Source organism: Hyperolius riggenbachi, chromosome 1 (genome assembly GCF_040937935.1).
Source record: "Hyperolius riggenbachi isolate aHypRig1 chromosome 1, aHypRig1.pri, whole genome shotgun sequence".
Taxonomy (NCBI): domain Eukaryota; kingdom Metazoa; phylum Chordata; class Amphibia; order Anura; family Hyperoliidae; genus Hyperolius; species Hyperolius riggenbachi.
Genome location: NC_090646.1, coordinates 593,233,912 through 593,250,345, shown reverse-complemented (window position 1 = coordinate 593,250,345; position 16,434 = coordinate 593,233,912). Strand labels below are relative to the sequence as shown.

The window sequence follows — 16,434 nt, the reverse complement described above, 5'->3', positions numbered from 1 at the left end:
TGGGTTAGCGTTACCGGTCCCTGTTTATTGAACCTCTTATCTTTATTACATTTATGACTGCATGGCGGTAAAAAGCATGCTATCCGCACGCTTCTTGTCCTCATGCAAGGCCTGGGTTGTTGTGTCTCAAAAAGCGTGGCCTTCTCCTCCTGCGCCTCCTCCTGTTCCATCACGTGTGCTGCTGCTGGGTTAGCGTTACCGGTCCCTGTTTATGGAACCTCTTCTCTTTATTACATTTATGACTGCCTGGCGGTAAAAACCATGTTACCTGTGCAAAGAAACATGACATTTTCAGCATTTAAAAGACAATTTTTCCTTTGAAACTTTACAATCAATTTTCTCAAAAACTATAAGCTCTTTTTGCTAAATTTTCTTTTCCTCTTGTACCCACTCCCAAGGTGCACATACCCTGTAAATTTGGGGTATATAGCATGTAAGGAGGCTTTACAAAGCACAAAAGTTCGGGTCCCCATTGACTTCCATTATGTTCGGAGTTCGGGTCGAACACCCGAACATCGCGGCCATGTTCGGCCTGTTCGGCCCGAACCCGAACATCTAGATGTTCGCCCAACACTAGTTACAAGTATACTGGCTTTAGCATTTTGGAAAGTTTATGTTCAGTTATTTCTTTCTTCTGTTGAAGAAAGTCAGTTCATGCTTGTGTTGCACCACCTGTTCTGGTGAAAAGAAGCAGAATTCCAGTGAAATGTTTGAGCCTAACCATACTTTAAGATACAATTACTATTTTTTTCAATTATTTCTGTTTTCTAGATTTCCCACTTTAGCATTCATGAATGGTTTTCAGTTTGAATAAAAATTTTCATGTACTTCTTTGATTTTTTTCTCTGACTTTTCTGATCTCATTGGAGTCTAATCTCAGATCCAACATCCATCATGTTTAGGAGATAGTTAGCGTACACATTTATGCAGATTATTATATATGGCTGCTCATCTCATTCACTTTTCTTCTCGTTCTTCCTTTGCTGCTCTGCTGCAGGTGTGAAAAAAAATGTATTAAAACAAAGAGTGCTTTCAAAAATGGAAGTGTTTATTATTTATTTTCATCAATCAAATAAATGCAGTGAATGAACAAAAGAAATGTAAATCAAATCTTTATTTGTTGTGCCCACTAGAGATGGCCCGAACGGTTTGCTGGTGAATGGTTCCGGGCGAACTTTGGGTGGTTTGCGTTCGCTGGCAAAGGCGAACTTTCCCGGAAGTTCGGGTCGCCCCCATAATGCTCCATTAGGGTCAACTTTGACCCTCTACATCACAGTCAGCAGGCACATTGTAGCCAATCAGGCTACACTCAGTCCTGGAAACACTCCCCCCCCCCCCCCCCCCCGTATATAAGGCAGGGAGCGCCGGCCATTACACTCACTCGTCTGCCTGCAGTAAATAGTGAAGGGACAGCTGCTGCTGCAGACTCTCAGGGAAAGATTAGTTAGGCTCTTGTAGGCTTGTTAACTTGCTCCTAGCTGATTCTTATTGCTAAAGTAGCACACAACAACAGCTCTTTTGAGAGCTAATCTTGCTATTGTGATCTATTTTTTTCTGTGTGTCCCACTGACACTTGTGTAGCATAGAAAGCTTTTGTAATTCATACTGTGTGTGTGTGCCACTGCCAGGCCCAGGCCCAGCACATTTAGTGACTACCTGTGTCAGCTGCACATTGTGTAATACCCATTACTGCACTTGTGTTGCATAGACAGCTTTTGTAATTCATACTGTGTGTGTGCCACTGCCAGGCCCAGGCCCAGCACATTCAGTGACTACTGTACCTGTGTGTGTGATAGGCAGCAGCACATTGTAATACCCATTAGTGCATATACCTACTTAGCTTTTGTGTTCAGTGAACCCACCTCATCACTGCATATGCCTACCTGTTGTGTTCAGTGAACCCACCTCATCACTGTATATACCTAACTGTTGTGTTCAGTGAACCCACCCCATCACAGCATATACCTACCTGTTGTGTTCAGTGAACCCACCTCATCACAGCATATACCTAGCTGTCGTGTTTAGTGAACCCACCTCGTCACAGCATATACCTAGCTGTTGTGTTCAGTGAACCCACCTCATCACAGCATATACCTAGCTGTCGTGTTCAGTGAACCCACCTCATCACAGCATATACCTAGCTGTTGTGTTCAGTGAACCCACCTCATCACTGTATATACCTAACTGTTGTGTTCAGTGAACCCACCTCATCACTGTATATACCTAGCTGTTGTGTTCAGTGAACCCACCTCATCACTGTATATACCTAACTGTTGTGTTCAGTGAACCCACCTCATCACTGTATATACCTAGCTGTTGTGTTCAGTGAACCCACCTCATCACTGTATATACCTAACTGTTGTGTTCAGTGAACCCACCTCATCACTGTATATACCTAGCTATTGTGTTCAGTGAACCCACCTCATCCCTGTATACACCTAACTGTTGTGTTCAGTGAACCCACCCCATCACTGTATATACCTAGCTATTGTGTTCAGTGAACCCACATCATCCCTGTATACACCTAACTGTTGTGTTCAGTGAACCCACCTATCTACGTGAGTGCACGCAGTGTAATATACCACTCCGTGCATACCTGTTAACTGCACCTGTGTGACTGCACATTGTATTAGTCAAATCAGTGTATACCTTTTACTTCATCCCCCCCCCCCCCCCCCCGATATGGACAAAATGGACAAACCAGGTAGAGGAGGAGGTAGAGGCAGACCCAGAGGAAGGCCACCTGGCAGGTCTGAGCGAGGTCGTGTTGATGTGATTTTGTGCGGCCCTAGCCCAAAGTACACTGCTCAGAAGAGGGCACGTCCCATCACCTCCCAAGATTGTCAGGACGTGGTTGACTATTTAACACAGAACACCTCATCTTCTGCAGCCACCAGCGCTACTACAAGCACCACATCCACTGCATTTGACACTTCGTAGGAGTTATTTGGTGGTGAAATCACTGATTCACAGCCACTACTGCTACAACAAGATGAAGGTGCTAAGCAAGTTACACCACCTCATACGCCTGAGTTAGGTGGCGACCCTATGGACGTAATGTGTGAGGAGGGGGATGATGAAGTGCCTGCTGTTGGTGCAGTTTTGGAGGTGTCTCAGGAAAGTGAAGCTGGGCAAGGATGATTATGATGATGACGATTATACGGATGCCACATACAGTATGTTCCCAATAGAAGAGATGAACAGGGGGACAGTTCGGAGGGGGAGTCAGAGAGGAGTAGGAGGAGACGAATTCCTGAAAGAAGCAGGTCCTCAGAAACAGCTGGGGGCAGTGTCCAGGACCATGTATCGCCAGCTATGGACAGCCAGCCAACCTGTCCTTCAACGTCAGCTGCTGATGCCACCATAGTGCCATCACCCCAGGGGGCTCAGCGGTTTGGAAATGTTTTAATGTGTCTGCCTCAGATCGGAGCAATGCCATCTGTACTCTCTGCCTCCAACAATTGAGCTGTGGAAAGTCCAACACTCATGTAGGGACAAGTGCCTTACAAAGGCACCTGGAGAAAAGGCACAAACAGCAATGGGAAGAAGACCTGAGCAAAAGCAGCACACAAAAGAAAAGCCACCCTCCTTCTCCTCTTCCTCCTTTAGGTGCAGCATCTTCAGCCGCTTTCTCCCTTGCACCTTCACAACCACCCTCCTCCACTCCACCTCTGCCCTTGAGCGGTTCCTGCTTCTCTGCCCAAAGCAGCCAGGTGTCCGTGAAGGAAATCTTTGAGTGGAAAAAGCCAATTTCTGCCAGTCACCCCCTTGCCCGGCAACTGACACCTGGCGTGGCGGAACTGTTAGCTCTCCAGCTGTTACCATACAAGCTGGTGGACTCTGAGGCTTTCCGTAAATTTGTGGCCATTGGGACACCGCAGTGGAAGATACCAGGCCACAATTATTTTTCTAAAAGGCGATACCCAAACTGTACTGTGAAGTTGAGAGGCAAGTGGTGTCATCTCTGGCACACAGCGTTGGGTCAAGGGTCCACCTGACCACGGATGCCTGGTTTGCCAAGTACGGTCAGGGCTGCTACATTACGTACACAGCCCATTGGGTCAACCTGGTGAACGATGGCAAGCAGGGAGTAAGTGGCTGCGCAGCGGACCAACTTGTGACACCTCCACGGCTTGCAGGCAGGCCTCCTGCCACCTCCTCTCCTTCTCCTCCTGCTACATCCTCTTCACTGTCATACTCCTCCTCCTTGGCTGAGTGGCAGTTCAACTCTAGTGGTGCTGCCATCTCCTCTCCAGCTACACAGCCCCATCTTCCCAGAGCCTACGCTGCATGCCAGGTACGACGGTGTCACGCCACCTTAGACATGTCTTGCCTCAAAGCGGAGAGTCACACTGGACCAGCTCTCCTGGCTGCTCTTAACAAACAGGTGGAGCAATTGCTGACCCCGCACCAGCTGGAGATCGGCAACGTGGTGTGTGACAACGGCAGCAATCTCCTTTCCGCTTTGAATTTGGGAAAGCTAACACAGGTACCCTGAATGGCACATGTGCTGAATCTAGTCATTCAAAGATTTGTGTCAAAATACCCAGGCTTAGAGGACGTCCTGAAGCAGACCAGGAAGTTGTGTGGGCATTTCAGGTGGTCTTACACGGTCATGGCACGCTTTGCGGACATTCAGCGGAGAAACAACTTGCCGGTGAGATGCTTGATATGTGATAGCCCGACTCACTGGAATTCGACCCTGCTCATATTCTCTCGCCTGCTAGAACAGGAAAAAGCCGTCACCCAGTACCTGTTCAATTACAGTAGAAGGACACAATCTGGGGAGATGGGGATGTTCTGGCCCCCGAACTGGACACTGATGTGAAATGCATGCAGGCTCATGCGGCCGTTTGAGGAGGTGACCAACCTTGTGAGTCGCAGTGAAGACACCATCAGCGACTTGATCCCCTACGCTTACTTCCTGGCGCGTGCCGTGCGTAGAGTGGTGGATCAAGCTGTGGAGGAGCGTGAAGAGGAACAGTTACAGCAGGAAGAGTCGTGGGAGCAATTTTCATCAGAAGCAGATGTTTCCTCAACACCTGCGGCAGCACAGAGGGGGGAGGAGGAGGAAGAAGAGTTGTGTGGGTAAGAAGAGGAGTTAGACTCGGATGATGAGGAAGGTGTTTCTGTGGAGGAGGAAGAGGCGGCGGCAGAAGAACAACCGCAGCAGGCGTTGCAGGGGGCTTGTGCTATTAAATCCTGTGGTATTGTTCGTGGCTGGGGGGAGAAAGAGGACTTACGTGGCGTCACTGATGAAGAGCAAGAGGAGATGGAGAGTACGTCTGGATCCAACTTTGTGCAGATGGCGTCTTTCATGCTGTCCAGCCTGTTGAGGGGCCCCCGTATAAAAAAACTCAAGGGGAATGAGCTGTACTGGGTGGCCATGCTACTAGACCCTCGGTATAGGCACAAAGTGGCGGACATGCTACCAACTCACCTGAAGGCAGAAAGGATGCAGCACATGCAGAACAAGCTGGCAACTATGCCTTACAATGCGTTTAAGGGTGATGTCACAGCACAACGCACTAAAGGTACCACTGCCAGTAATCCTCCTCCGATGTCCATGCAGGCAAGGACAGGACGCTCCAGCGATCTCATGGTGATGTTGGACATGCGGACATTCTTTAGATGCCTTAGCACTTCCGGATCCACCCTCCACCAACGCCTGGACCGGCAGGTAGCCGACTACCTGGCCTTAAGTGTGGCAGTAGACACTGTTGCCATCCAACTTCTATCTTGCCCTGCCGCAAGCGTCCTGTCAGAAAGGACCTTCAGTGCAGCTGGAGGCATTGTCACTGGGAAGAGAAGTCGCCTAAGTCACAAAAGTGTTCAGTACCTCACCTTTATCAAAATGAAGGAGGCATGGATCCTGAATGGCTACTGCCCGCCCCAAGACTAAGTCAGTCCCCACACAGCATCTCTGCCCACAGGCCACTTCACTGCCAGCTCCGCCACCACCAACACTAGGCAGCATGAAGATGGGCAGGAGTCCGGAACAGTGGACTGTCCTGCCTTAAAGTTCTTTTTAAACTTGTGTATGTCTTTTTCCAATAAAATAGACTAAGCTTTTCTGAAGGTGGTGCGGATCTTTTTCTTCATTTGCTACAGTTTGAGTCCCATGGTGTCCGGGACTATTGGATCTGCACACCTGACCATCTGAGATTGATGGAAGCCAAGTAAGTGCGACTCCACACTCAAAATTACTGCTCCGCCACCACCAACAGGGTCCAGGACACCAGGGGGATTCCTGAGTTTTTAAGGCCACTGCTAGCAGCGGCTGCTATAATAATTTTTCTGGGCCGTGTACATGCCTGCCTAATTTTTCTAGCTGCACTGCGGATGGCTGCAACAACAAAACAAAAGGCATGTACATGTGCCAATTCCCTTTTGTGATCATTACCTTGCAGCGGTAAAGGGGCTTGTGTATCACATTGAAGCAATGACCGCCGGCTATATGAGTGTCTCGGGGGTTGGCGCACCAAAGATAATAAGGTTGTTGCTTCATTGTGGTCAGACCAAATTTGATCAGCTGGACACTCACTGTTCAGTCATTCAGCTACCTCAGCCCGGCGAACATATGGGCTGGAAAGCCGCCATCACCTGCACTCTCATCATGGTGTGCACCAGTCCAGCACGCCGTCACTACACACTGCATACCTTTCACTGCATCTGTGACTGCACATTGTATTATACCTGGCAGTCAGTGCATACCTTTCACTTGAATGGATGGCAGACTTGCCCTCCATATGATTCTCGTGAAAGGCACATGGTGTAATAACTGCCCGCCATAACAGGTTCTTGTTAAAGGATTTCAAGTTGATTCATTTCACATACACAGCAGGGCCTCGAAAGTCCTCCTGTATTGTTATTTTTGGTCACTACCTTGGGCGTGCATGCCTGCCTGCTGCCCTCCTTGAATGTGTAGTGGTAGCCGTTTCTAAGGCTTCGGACCGGAATCAAACCCTCATTCCCCTTCCATTACCCTTGGTCACAATGGCAGACTTGCCCTCCATAGGATTCTTGTTGTAGGTACTGAACCGCAAGCAGAAAATGAAATTTAAAAAAAAATAGATGTAAGCTTTTACAAAGGTAGAGAAAGAACCATCGAAAGTTGATAAGGCAGTCAGACATTACCTGACATCACTGAGTGAGGAAGAGCAATCTCGCCATGGTGCTCAGTAGTCCAGCACGGCCGTCACTACACAAACAGCTGTTTGTGGTGTGTTACACAGTGAGTTTGGTCTGTCAGTGTTAAGCAGTACACTAATTTTACTACCTGATTGATGTATACACATGCAAGATGTTTTAAAGCACTTTAAAGGACTTACGAGGTGACATGTGACATGATGAGATAGACATGTGTATGCACAGTGCCTAGCACACACATAACTATGCTGTGTTCCTTTTTTTCTTTCGCTGCCTGAAAAAGTTAAACATCAAGTATGCAAGTGACAATTTCTGTCTGGGTCGGGACCGGGTCGGACTGGGTCAGACTATAGCATAACCCTCACTGATAAGTAATTACAACTATAAAACATTTTTCTGTCAGTAAATGGCTTTTAAGAGCAGAAAAGAGATAAAAAGGATCAATAATTCATGGATTTGAGCTCTAGCATACTTCAATGAAGGTGTCATTGAGCAGAGACAATGAAACAGTAAAAACTTAAAAATTAGGTTTAAATATAAAATAAAACTGTGGGATATCTAAAAACGTCATTTTTAGGAGAAGTAGGATAGATATAATTGTTTTTCTCAGAAGTTTATTTTCACCTCGTAAGTCCTTTAAGCCTGCAATTTAGCATTTAATGTGATTTCTGCCCATAAAACACTGCTTTGAGTCAAATCCAGATTTTTCCCGGGGACTTTTGGCATGCATCCCACTCCGCCATGCCCCCCTCCAGGTGTTAGACCCCTTGAAACATCTTTTCCATCACTTTTCTGGCCAGCATAAGTGTTTCTAGTTTTCCAAGTTCTCCTCCCCATTGAAGTCTATTGCGGTTCGCGAAAGTTTGCGCGAACCGAACCTTCCGCGGAAGTTCGCGAACCAAAAATCTGAGCTTTGGGCCATCTCTAGTGCTCACCCTTTGCCTTCAAAAACAGCATCAATTCTTCTAGATACACTTGCACACGGTTTTTGAAGGAACTCAGTTCGTAGCTTGTTCCAAAGATTTTGGAGAATTAACCAGAGATGTTCTGTGGATGTAGGCTTCCTCACATCCTTCTGTTTCTTCATGTAATCCCAGAAACACTCAATGATGAGATCAGGGCTCTGTGGGGGCCTTACCATCACTCAGTGGCATTCCTACCATAGAGCGCAGGGGGGGCGTTGCGCACCGGGTGACTGACAGCTAGAGGGTGTCGCCACGACCCCCCACAGCAGCAGAGCAGGAGGGGGAAGCAGCGCTAGAAGGAGGGGCAGTGGGGGCAGGGGCGGGGAGGGGGGCCAGAATCCCCCCTCCCTCACCTGGGACCCCTCCTTCTGCCTCTCTCCCCCTCCATACATTACCAACAAGTGCAGCAGGCTCGGTGGCAGGGAGGCATGCAGAGGATTACTCACCACTTCCACGTTCTAAGCGCGGGAGCGCAGCGTCATGTCGTCACAGATTTCCGCTACAGTAAAATGGCATCTGAAGCCCTGCTCTGGAGACTTTGAATCTGCACTGCAGGGCTTCGGGCGCCCTTTTCCCGTAGCCCTGCTCTCAGCGCGGGAGTTTCAGTTGCTGTCTGGCTGCAGAGGATCGTGGGAGCTGCGCACCGGACGGAGGCCGGGACAGGAGGTCTGCTGTTGCTTCAGGTGAGTAAATGTTTTTTTTAATTCATATTAGCAGGTGTATCGACTGTTCTGGCCAGGTCTGCTACATGATTGCGTCTGTTTTCTGGGCAAATCTGCTGACATGATTGCATGTGTTTTCTGGGCAAATCTGCCGACATGATTGCATGTATTTTCTGGACAAATCTGCCGACATGATTGCATGTATTTTCTGGGCAAATCTGCCGACATGATTCCACATATTTTCTGGGCAAAACCGCTGAAATGATTGAACTATTTTCTGGTCAAATCTGCCACATGATTGCACGTATTTTCTAGTCAAATCTGCCGACATAATTGAACGTAATTTCTGGTCAAATCTGCCGACATGATTGAACGTACAGTAATTTCTGGGCAAATCTGCTCACATTACGTGTATTTTCTTGAGAAAACCTACACAATTATGTGACTTTTCTGGGGAAAGACTAACCAAAACTTTGCGTTGCACTTGTAAAGGGAACCCGAGGTGAGAATAATATTGACGCTGCCATATTTATCTCCTTTTAAGCAATACCAGTTGCCTGGCTGCCGTGCTGGTCCTCTGCCTCTAATTCTTTCAACCATAGACCCTGAACAAGCATGCAGCAGGTCAGGGGTTTCTGACAATATTGTCAGAACTGACAAGATTAGCTGCATTCTTGTTTCTGGTGTAATTCAGTTCACTACTGCAGCCAAATAGATCAGCAGGGCTGGAAATAAATATGGCAGCCTCCATATCACTCTCCTCCCGGGTTCACTTTAAATTACAGTTAGCTCCGCCCTCATCCGATCATAGTCATGCCCAGCCTCTTCGTGCGCTGCAGGTTATAGCCACACCCATTTTTTGTTAGCTACCTATACTGAGGCCAACTTTGGGAAGGGAGCCTACAACTGGCATTACCGCCGTGTCGTGTTTAGCATGCCACAGTCGTTTTTTTTATGGCGGGGGGGTCTCTTTTAATACCCAGCACCGGGTGTCAAATGCCCTACGTACGCCACTGCCATCACTTCCATTCCAGGACTTCTTCTTTATGATGAAGATAGTTCTTAATGATTTTGGCTGTATGTTTGGGGTTGTTGTCCTGCTGCAGAATACATTTGGGGCCAATCATATGTCTCCCTGATGGTATTTCATGATGGATAAGTATCTGCCTGTATGTCTCAGCATTAATCCAGACCAAATATCCAACCACATTTGCAGTAATGCAGCCCCAAATGTTCAAGGAACCTCCAACATGCTTCACTGTTGCCTGCAGACACTCATTTTTCATACCTCTCTCCAGTCCTTCAACTCACAAATTTCCTTCTGCTACAGCCAAATATTTCAAATTTTAACTCATCAGTCCAGATCATCTGCTGCCATTTTTGTTTTCCATGTTATGGCTTTTCCATGAAGACCAATTCTGGCCAGGCTTCTCCAGACAATAGATGGGTGTACCTGGGTCCCACTGGTTTTTGACATTTAAGAGCTGATGGCGCTGATGGACACCTTCCAATCTCAAAGAGGTAATAAGCTTGATGTGTCTTTCATCTGCTGCACTAAGTTTCCTTGGCTGGCCACTGTGTCTACAGTGGAAACACCGAAAATAGGAAATCAGAAAAACAGAAATGGGAAAACAGAAGATCAAAAAATGGCATTGGTGGAAATCGGAATTTCTGCAGAATCCACTCCTCATCTAAGGTAATACCATTCATTTATTTTCAATAGCATTTAAAAGTTACTTACTATTTGGGGTGTCTCTCTCCATCCAGTCTAATATTTTAGATGATGGAGGTATACAGGGGAGGGGGAAAAAGAAGTATAAAGAAGAAGAAAAAAAGCTATAGATGAGAAGAAAGAAGTATAAAAAATAAGTTTAGTTTTGGTGGTGTTCATATCAAATAATATATTACAATTTACCCGTTGTTCTAAATAGAGAGAGGCACTTTCCAGAGTTCCCCTAAAAATGTATGGCCTATGTGAGCTGGTATTGCTCAGGGAAAGGAGCTCCATGCTGCTGATCTCTGATTCTCTGGAGAATATAAGTCTGCATAAGGAAATAGCAGGACTTCTCATTGAGCATGTTGCTTGTATGTAGAAGCACTTTTGTAAAATAGCCAGTGAGTTGCAAATATATTCTGGTTTGCATGCATACTTAAAGGGAATGTCCAAGCAAAATAAAAAAATGATTTTCACTTACCTGGGGCTTCTACCAGCCCCATGCAGCCATCCTGTGCCCTCGTAGTCACTCACTGCTGCTCTAATCCCCCGCTGGCAGCTTGCCGACCTCGGAGGTCGGTGGGACGCATTGCGTACATTTTTACGCATTCCCGCTAGTGCAGGAACATTAACACATACATTTTTACGCATTACTGGTTCAATGCTGCCAGCGGGGGACTAGAGCAGCAGTGAGTGACTACGAGGGCACAGGATGGCTGCATGGGGCTAGTAGACGCCCCAGGTAAGTGAAACTCATTTTTTTATTTTGCTTGAACCTTCCCTTTAATGCAAATTGTATGCAGCTTGGAAGTGGGCCAAGAAAAACCAGCATGAAGTGCATATGATTGGCCTAATTCCAAACTGCGTACAGCTTGCATTAAATTTGCATTCAACACCAAAGTCTTACAAACAGTTGACAATTTTAAAAGTAACAATCGATGACTTCAGTGAATGCCAGCGGTGGCCACAGGTGATAAGCAGCTCTGTTGAAGTGAATAAAGTCACAGATCACTCCTTTTAAATATGCTGATCTGGTTTAAAATAGTAAAACCATCTTTCTATGTAGGCTTCTCTTTGTGGGTAAGTCAAACTGATAAGTCTCTCTACCAGGGATGTCCAACTCCAGTCCTTGAGGGCGAACACATTAATTCCAGCGCAGGAGACTTGGGCGCAGCAGTGAGTAACTTCAGCGCCATCAGAAGACGGAGCTGAAGTTACTTATAAAACACTATAATTTGACCTCCAGCAATTGCTGGAAGCCAAATTATTTCATTCCCTACCACCATCCATGACTGCCTGGAGGGGGAATAGTATTTAATATGGCCAGGATTTGTGCAGCAGCAGGATCAGCCATATACCGGCTGTATCCTGCGCCCAAGTCTCCTGCTCCGATTCCTCTCGTACGCCTTGAGGGCCATAGCCATGCCAGTTAGAATGGACAGAGAAATGGAGAAATGTTCTACTTAATAAACCTCACCTTTCCTGATTCAGTCCCATCAATTAGTTTGCCAAAAGAGTTTGAGGAACTCACATAGGACATCCTGCAAGGAGAAGGAGAATGGAGAAGCACATGGCTAAATGATCAGATGCTTGATTAGAATTGTTCTAGTTGATTTGTCATCAGCCTACAAAAAAAGGAAAGTAAGAAATGATTAAATGGTCGTGGGTGTCCACAAATTATCCTTCTCAGCAAAGTTTTTCATGGAGAATAGATTGTAACTATTTACCACTAGCGATGGTCAATAAAATACAAAACATACCCATGTTGTATTCAAATTTATGCAGCTTCGAAATTGACCAATAAAATCCTGAGTGGAATTTTATTGGTCCATTTCAAAAGCTGGATAAATTTGCATAACGAGTTTGCATGGCCCCGATATTTGCATCTTATTGATCATCCCTATTTGCCACCAGGGCAGTGCTCTTTGTTCCCCATAATGGAACTCAGTTATGTAGGTTTATTCTAACAGCAATCTATTACAGGATAACTTTATGCAGTGTTCCAGTATGGATAATTTTAAGTTGCTGCAACATCCTTTTCTGTGGCATACCAAGAAACAGACTGCTGGTACCTCTCCACTCCCTACTGAACTATGTTGTTCATCTCATCCACCTGATGCTGCCCATCTTTGTCATTCAGACCCAGTTCAAACTCTCCATAAGGTGCCACCTCCATACATTTCCTAAAAAATGTCCATATACTATACCGCCCTCAACCTATGCTCCTCTTATGAAACCTTCATATCATCTACTTTGGTTACCTGCTCTCACTTTTGCATATTCGTGATGTCTTACTTTCTTTGGAACTCCGCCATGCCGCTTCCTAGGTCTTCTCACCTGGGGCCAGACTATAGGCAATTAACTAATTTTTCAGCACTATGCGGTTGAAAAAGTAGGTGAAAAAGCACTTTCAAAATTATTTTGAGCATTTTATTGCTTGCTGGTTGTTCTCAAAATCATTTTTTGGACTGGTGTTGCTGGATTTACAATTGTACTATGCAGGAACTACGGTATGTTTGCAGTTATGGTCCTTACTATTGACTGTTTATTACTCTGTACAGCGCCATGGAAGATGTTGTCACTTTATAAATAAAAAATGATAATAGTAAGTTGACTTTCAGCATGCTGTCACTGTGGACATTATTTCATGACTATTAACTGGAAAGACCAGGAAGGTGTTACACAAGAGGATGATTGAGAAGCATGTGATGAAAGTTAGGGGGCAGAGCTCAGGGTGACCAGACCAACACTCTACCAATCAGACAGCTTTTAGCTATGGGTCTGCTTCAACAATATAAAAGCTGCTCTAACTTCTCACTGTATTGTGCATTGACCACACAGGTGACAACACTCTGCAGTCACCATGAGCGTTTACTTGCCAATATTTGCTGCAACGTTCACCTTATTCATGCATCCATGTAAGTATATATCCCTACTTTTATAATAAGGATATGATAAGGTTTACTTTGGAAGTGAGTTAGAAACTGAGGGAAAAAATTCAGACAACCTGATTTATACATTGTGTGTTAAAAGGTATGTTTGGTCCATTGATTGTCTCTTATGATGTATTCTAAAAAAAAAAAAGTTGATGTCATATTTTAACCATACAGTATGTGATCCTCAGCAGAAATTGAGATTCATCAGTTTTTTCCTAAAAGATAATTTTTACCTTCTGTTTAAAATAACTTTTCAGCACTCTTCAGCTAATAATGTACCAAAATGTAGATGAAACATTACTGTCAAAATTATTCCAAGTATTTTTCTGTACAGCAAATCATTTTATACAGTATTCCAGTATGAAGAATTTGAAAGAGAATCTGGAGTGAGAATTCACTTCAAGTTTCATAATTTGCTTACTAAAGTAAAGGCTCTGGATAGCATAGACCAGGCATGGGTAAACTCGACCCTCTAGGAACTACAAGTCCCACAATGCATTTGCCTTTATGAGTCATGACTGTCAGACTCCTGCAATGCATTGTGGGACTTGTAGTTCCTTAACAGCTGGAGGGTCAAGTTTGCCCATGCCTGGCATAGAGCCTTCCTGCAGGGATGATCTCTAAAGTTAATCACAAGTAATCACGAGTGATTACTCGTGATTCAAATGAGGATTAATTACAGCAGCTGAGCGGCAGGGATTGGAAGGGCTGTTTACTCATAAATCCGCATTGTCCCCGCGCTCCATATTGGTCCATGCGTCCTAATAGTAGTGTTCCAAGCCTTGCTGCCGTCACTTCCTCCTTCCAGCTTGAAGGAGGAAGTGAAGGCAGCGAGGCTTGGAACACTACTATTAGGACGCATGGACCTATATGGAGCGCGGGGAGGACGGGGATTTATCGGTAAATACTGTAACCCTTCCAATCCCCGCCTCTCAGCTGCTGTAATTAATTCTCATTTGAATCACAAGTAATCACTCGTGATTACTCATGATTAAGCTCTGAGATCATCCCTTCCTTCCAGTTCCTCCGTTTGGACCATCATTGCAGCACTGTCCTCCAAGTAGCTATTGGACATGCTTGGACAAGACTTGCACATGCCCAGTAGGGATGTATGAGTCTTCAGAACTACTCTGGGACTAGGGATGGATGGAAAATTTCCGATTCCGCAGAATTCGGATTCCGCTGAATTTCCGATATTCACTATGCCGTTTTGCAATTTATGAGGTGTCTTTTTGGATTTCTCTGATTGGCTAAATACTTCTGAGTTGATTCCAAAGTATTAGACCAACCAGAGAATGCAGAATTTTACAGCGGTAATCAGAATAACATAGACATTTTCAGCCAATCACAAGACTCGGGAATACTCAGTAGCTTCTGAGTCTTGTGATTTGTCTAAAATTACTACAGTAATTCACTTTTTACTGAAAAATTCAGCATTCTCTGACTGATCCAATGCTTTTGAGTTCTCCACAAGCACAGTTATTGACTTCGCAAATATGAGTGCAGTCAGTTCACTGGCAGCAGCATCCCGCAGCTCCGGCAGCGGCAAAGCAGGTCTACTGTAAAATGGCGTCCGAAGCCCTGCTCTGGAGACTACGTGTCTGCACTGCAGGGCTTCGGGCATAATTTTCCTGTAGCCCAGCTCTCAGCACGGGAGTTTTAGTTCATTAAGTCGGGGACGTTGCAGGCTGGCTGCAGAGGATCGTGGGAGCTGAGCGCCGGACGGAGGCCGGGACAGGAGGTCTTCTGCAGGTGAGTAAATGTTTTTTTTATTTATTTATTAACATAACAGGTGTATTTTCTGGTTAAATTTACCACATGATTGAAGTGTTTTCTGGTCAAATCTGCCACATGATTGAAGTGTTTTCTGGTCAAATCTGCCACATGATTGAAGGGTTTTCTGGTCAAATCTGCCACATGATTGAAGTGTTTTCTGGTCAAATCTGCCACATGATTGAAGTGCTTTCTGGTCAAATCTGCAACATGATTGAAGTGTTTTCTAGTCAAATCTGCCACATGATTGAACGTGTTTTCTGGTCAAGTCTGCCACATGATTGAACGTGTTTTCTGGTCAAATCTGCCACATGATTGAACGTGTTTTCTGGTTAAATCTGCCACATGATTGAACGTGTTTTCTGGTCAAATCTGCCACATGATTGAACGTGTTTTCTGGTAAAATCTGCCACATGATTGAAGTGTTTTCTGGTCAAATCTGCCACATGATTGAAGGGTTTTCTGGTCAAATCTGCCACATGATTGAAGTGTTTTCTGGTCAAATCTGCCACATGATTGAAGTGTTTTTTGGTCAAATCTGCCACATGATTGAAGTGTTTTCTGGTCAAATCTGCCACATGATTGAAGTGTTTTCTAGTAAAATCTGCCACATGATTGAGCATTTTTACTGGTCAAATCTGCCACATGATTGAACGTGTTTTCTGGTCAAATCTGCCACATGATTGAGCGTTTTTACTGGTCAAATCTGCCACATGATTGAACGTGTTTTCTGGTCAAATTTGCTCACATTATGTGTATTTTCTTGAGAAAACCTGCGCAATTATGTGAATTTTCTGGGGAAAGGGTAACCAAAACTTGGGCCCACTATCTTTGCATAATTACAGTTAGCTCCACCCCACCTGGTCATAGCCACAACCATTTTTGAAGCTTTGCGCACTGTGGGTTATCAGTTACCCCAGAAGTTGGTCCAGCACCTGCATAGCACCCCCTCAAAAAAAATCCTGGAGCCACCACTGGATCTGATGGACTACAGGGGGCTGGAAAAAGCCCCAGGTAAGTAATAAAAAAATGTTTCCCAATCATCTCAGCTATACTTTAACGTAACATATTTCTTTCTATTGTTCCACTTTACAGGCTTTTTATATCTCCTTCTATGTAAATTATTTTCAGATGTGTGCGTGGAAATCATCGGAGGAAAGGAGGTCATACCTCATTCAAGGCCATACATGGCTTTTATAAATACTCAAGGACGCACGTGTGGGGGTACCCTGATT

The 16,434-nt window shown here is 45.2% G+C and overlaps 1 protein-coding gene across 1 annotated transcript in view; it reads left to right on the top strand.

The window, feature by feature from the left end:
• Positions 1–10,263: 10,263 nt before the first annotated feature.
• LOC137541188 (glandular kallikrein-3, submandibular-like) overlaps positions 10,264–16,434 on the top strand; it is a 29,635-nt gene continuing 23,464 nt past the window's right edge. Inside the window, exon 1 of the mRNA XM_068262402.1 lies at positions 10,264–10,472. Coding sequence (XP_068118503.1) covers positions 10,264–10,472 — 209 coding nt within the window. The remainder of the gene's footprint in view (positions 10,473–16,434) is intronic.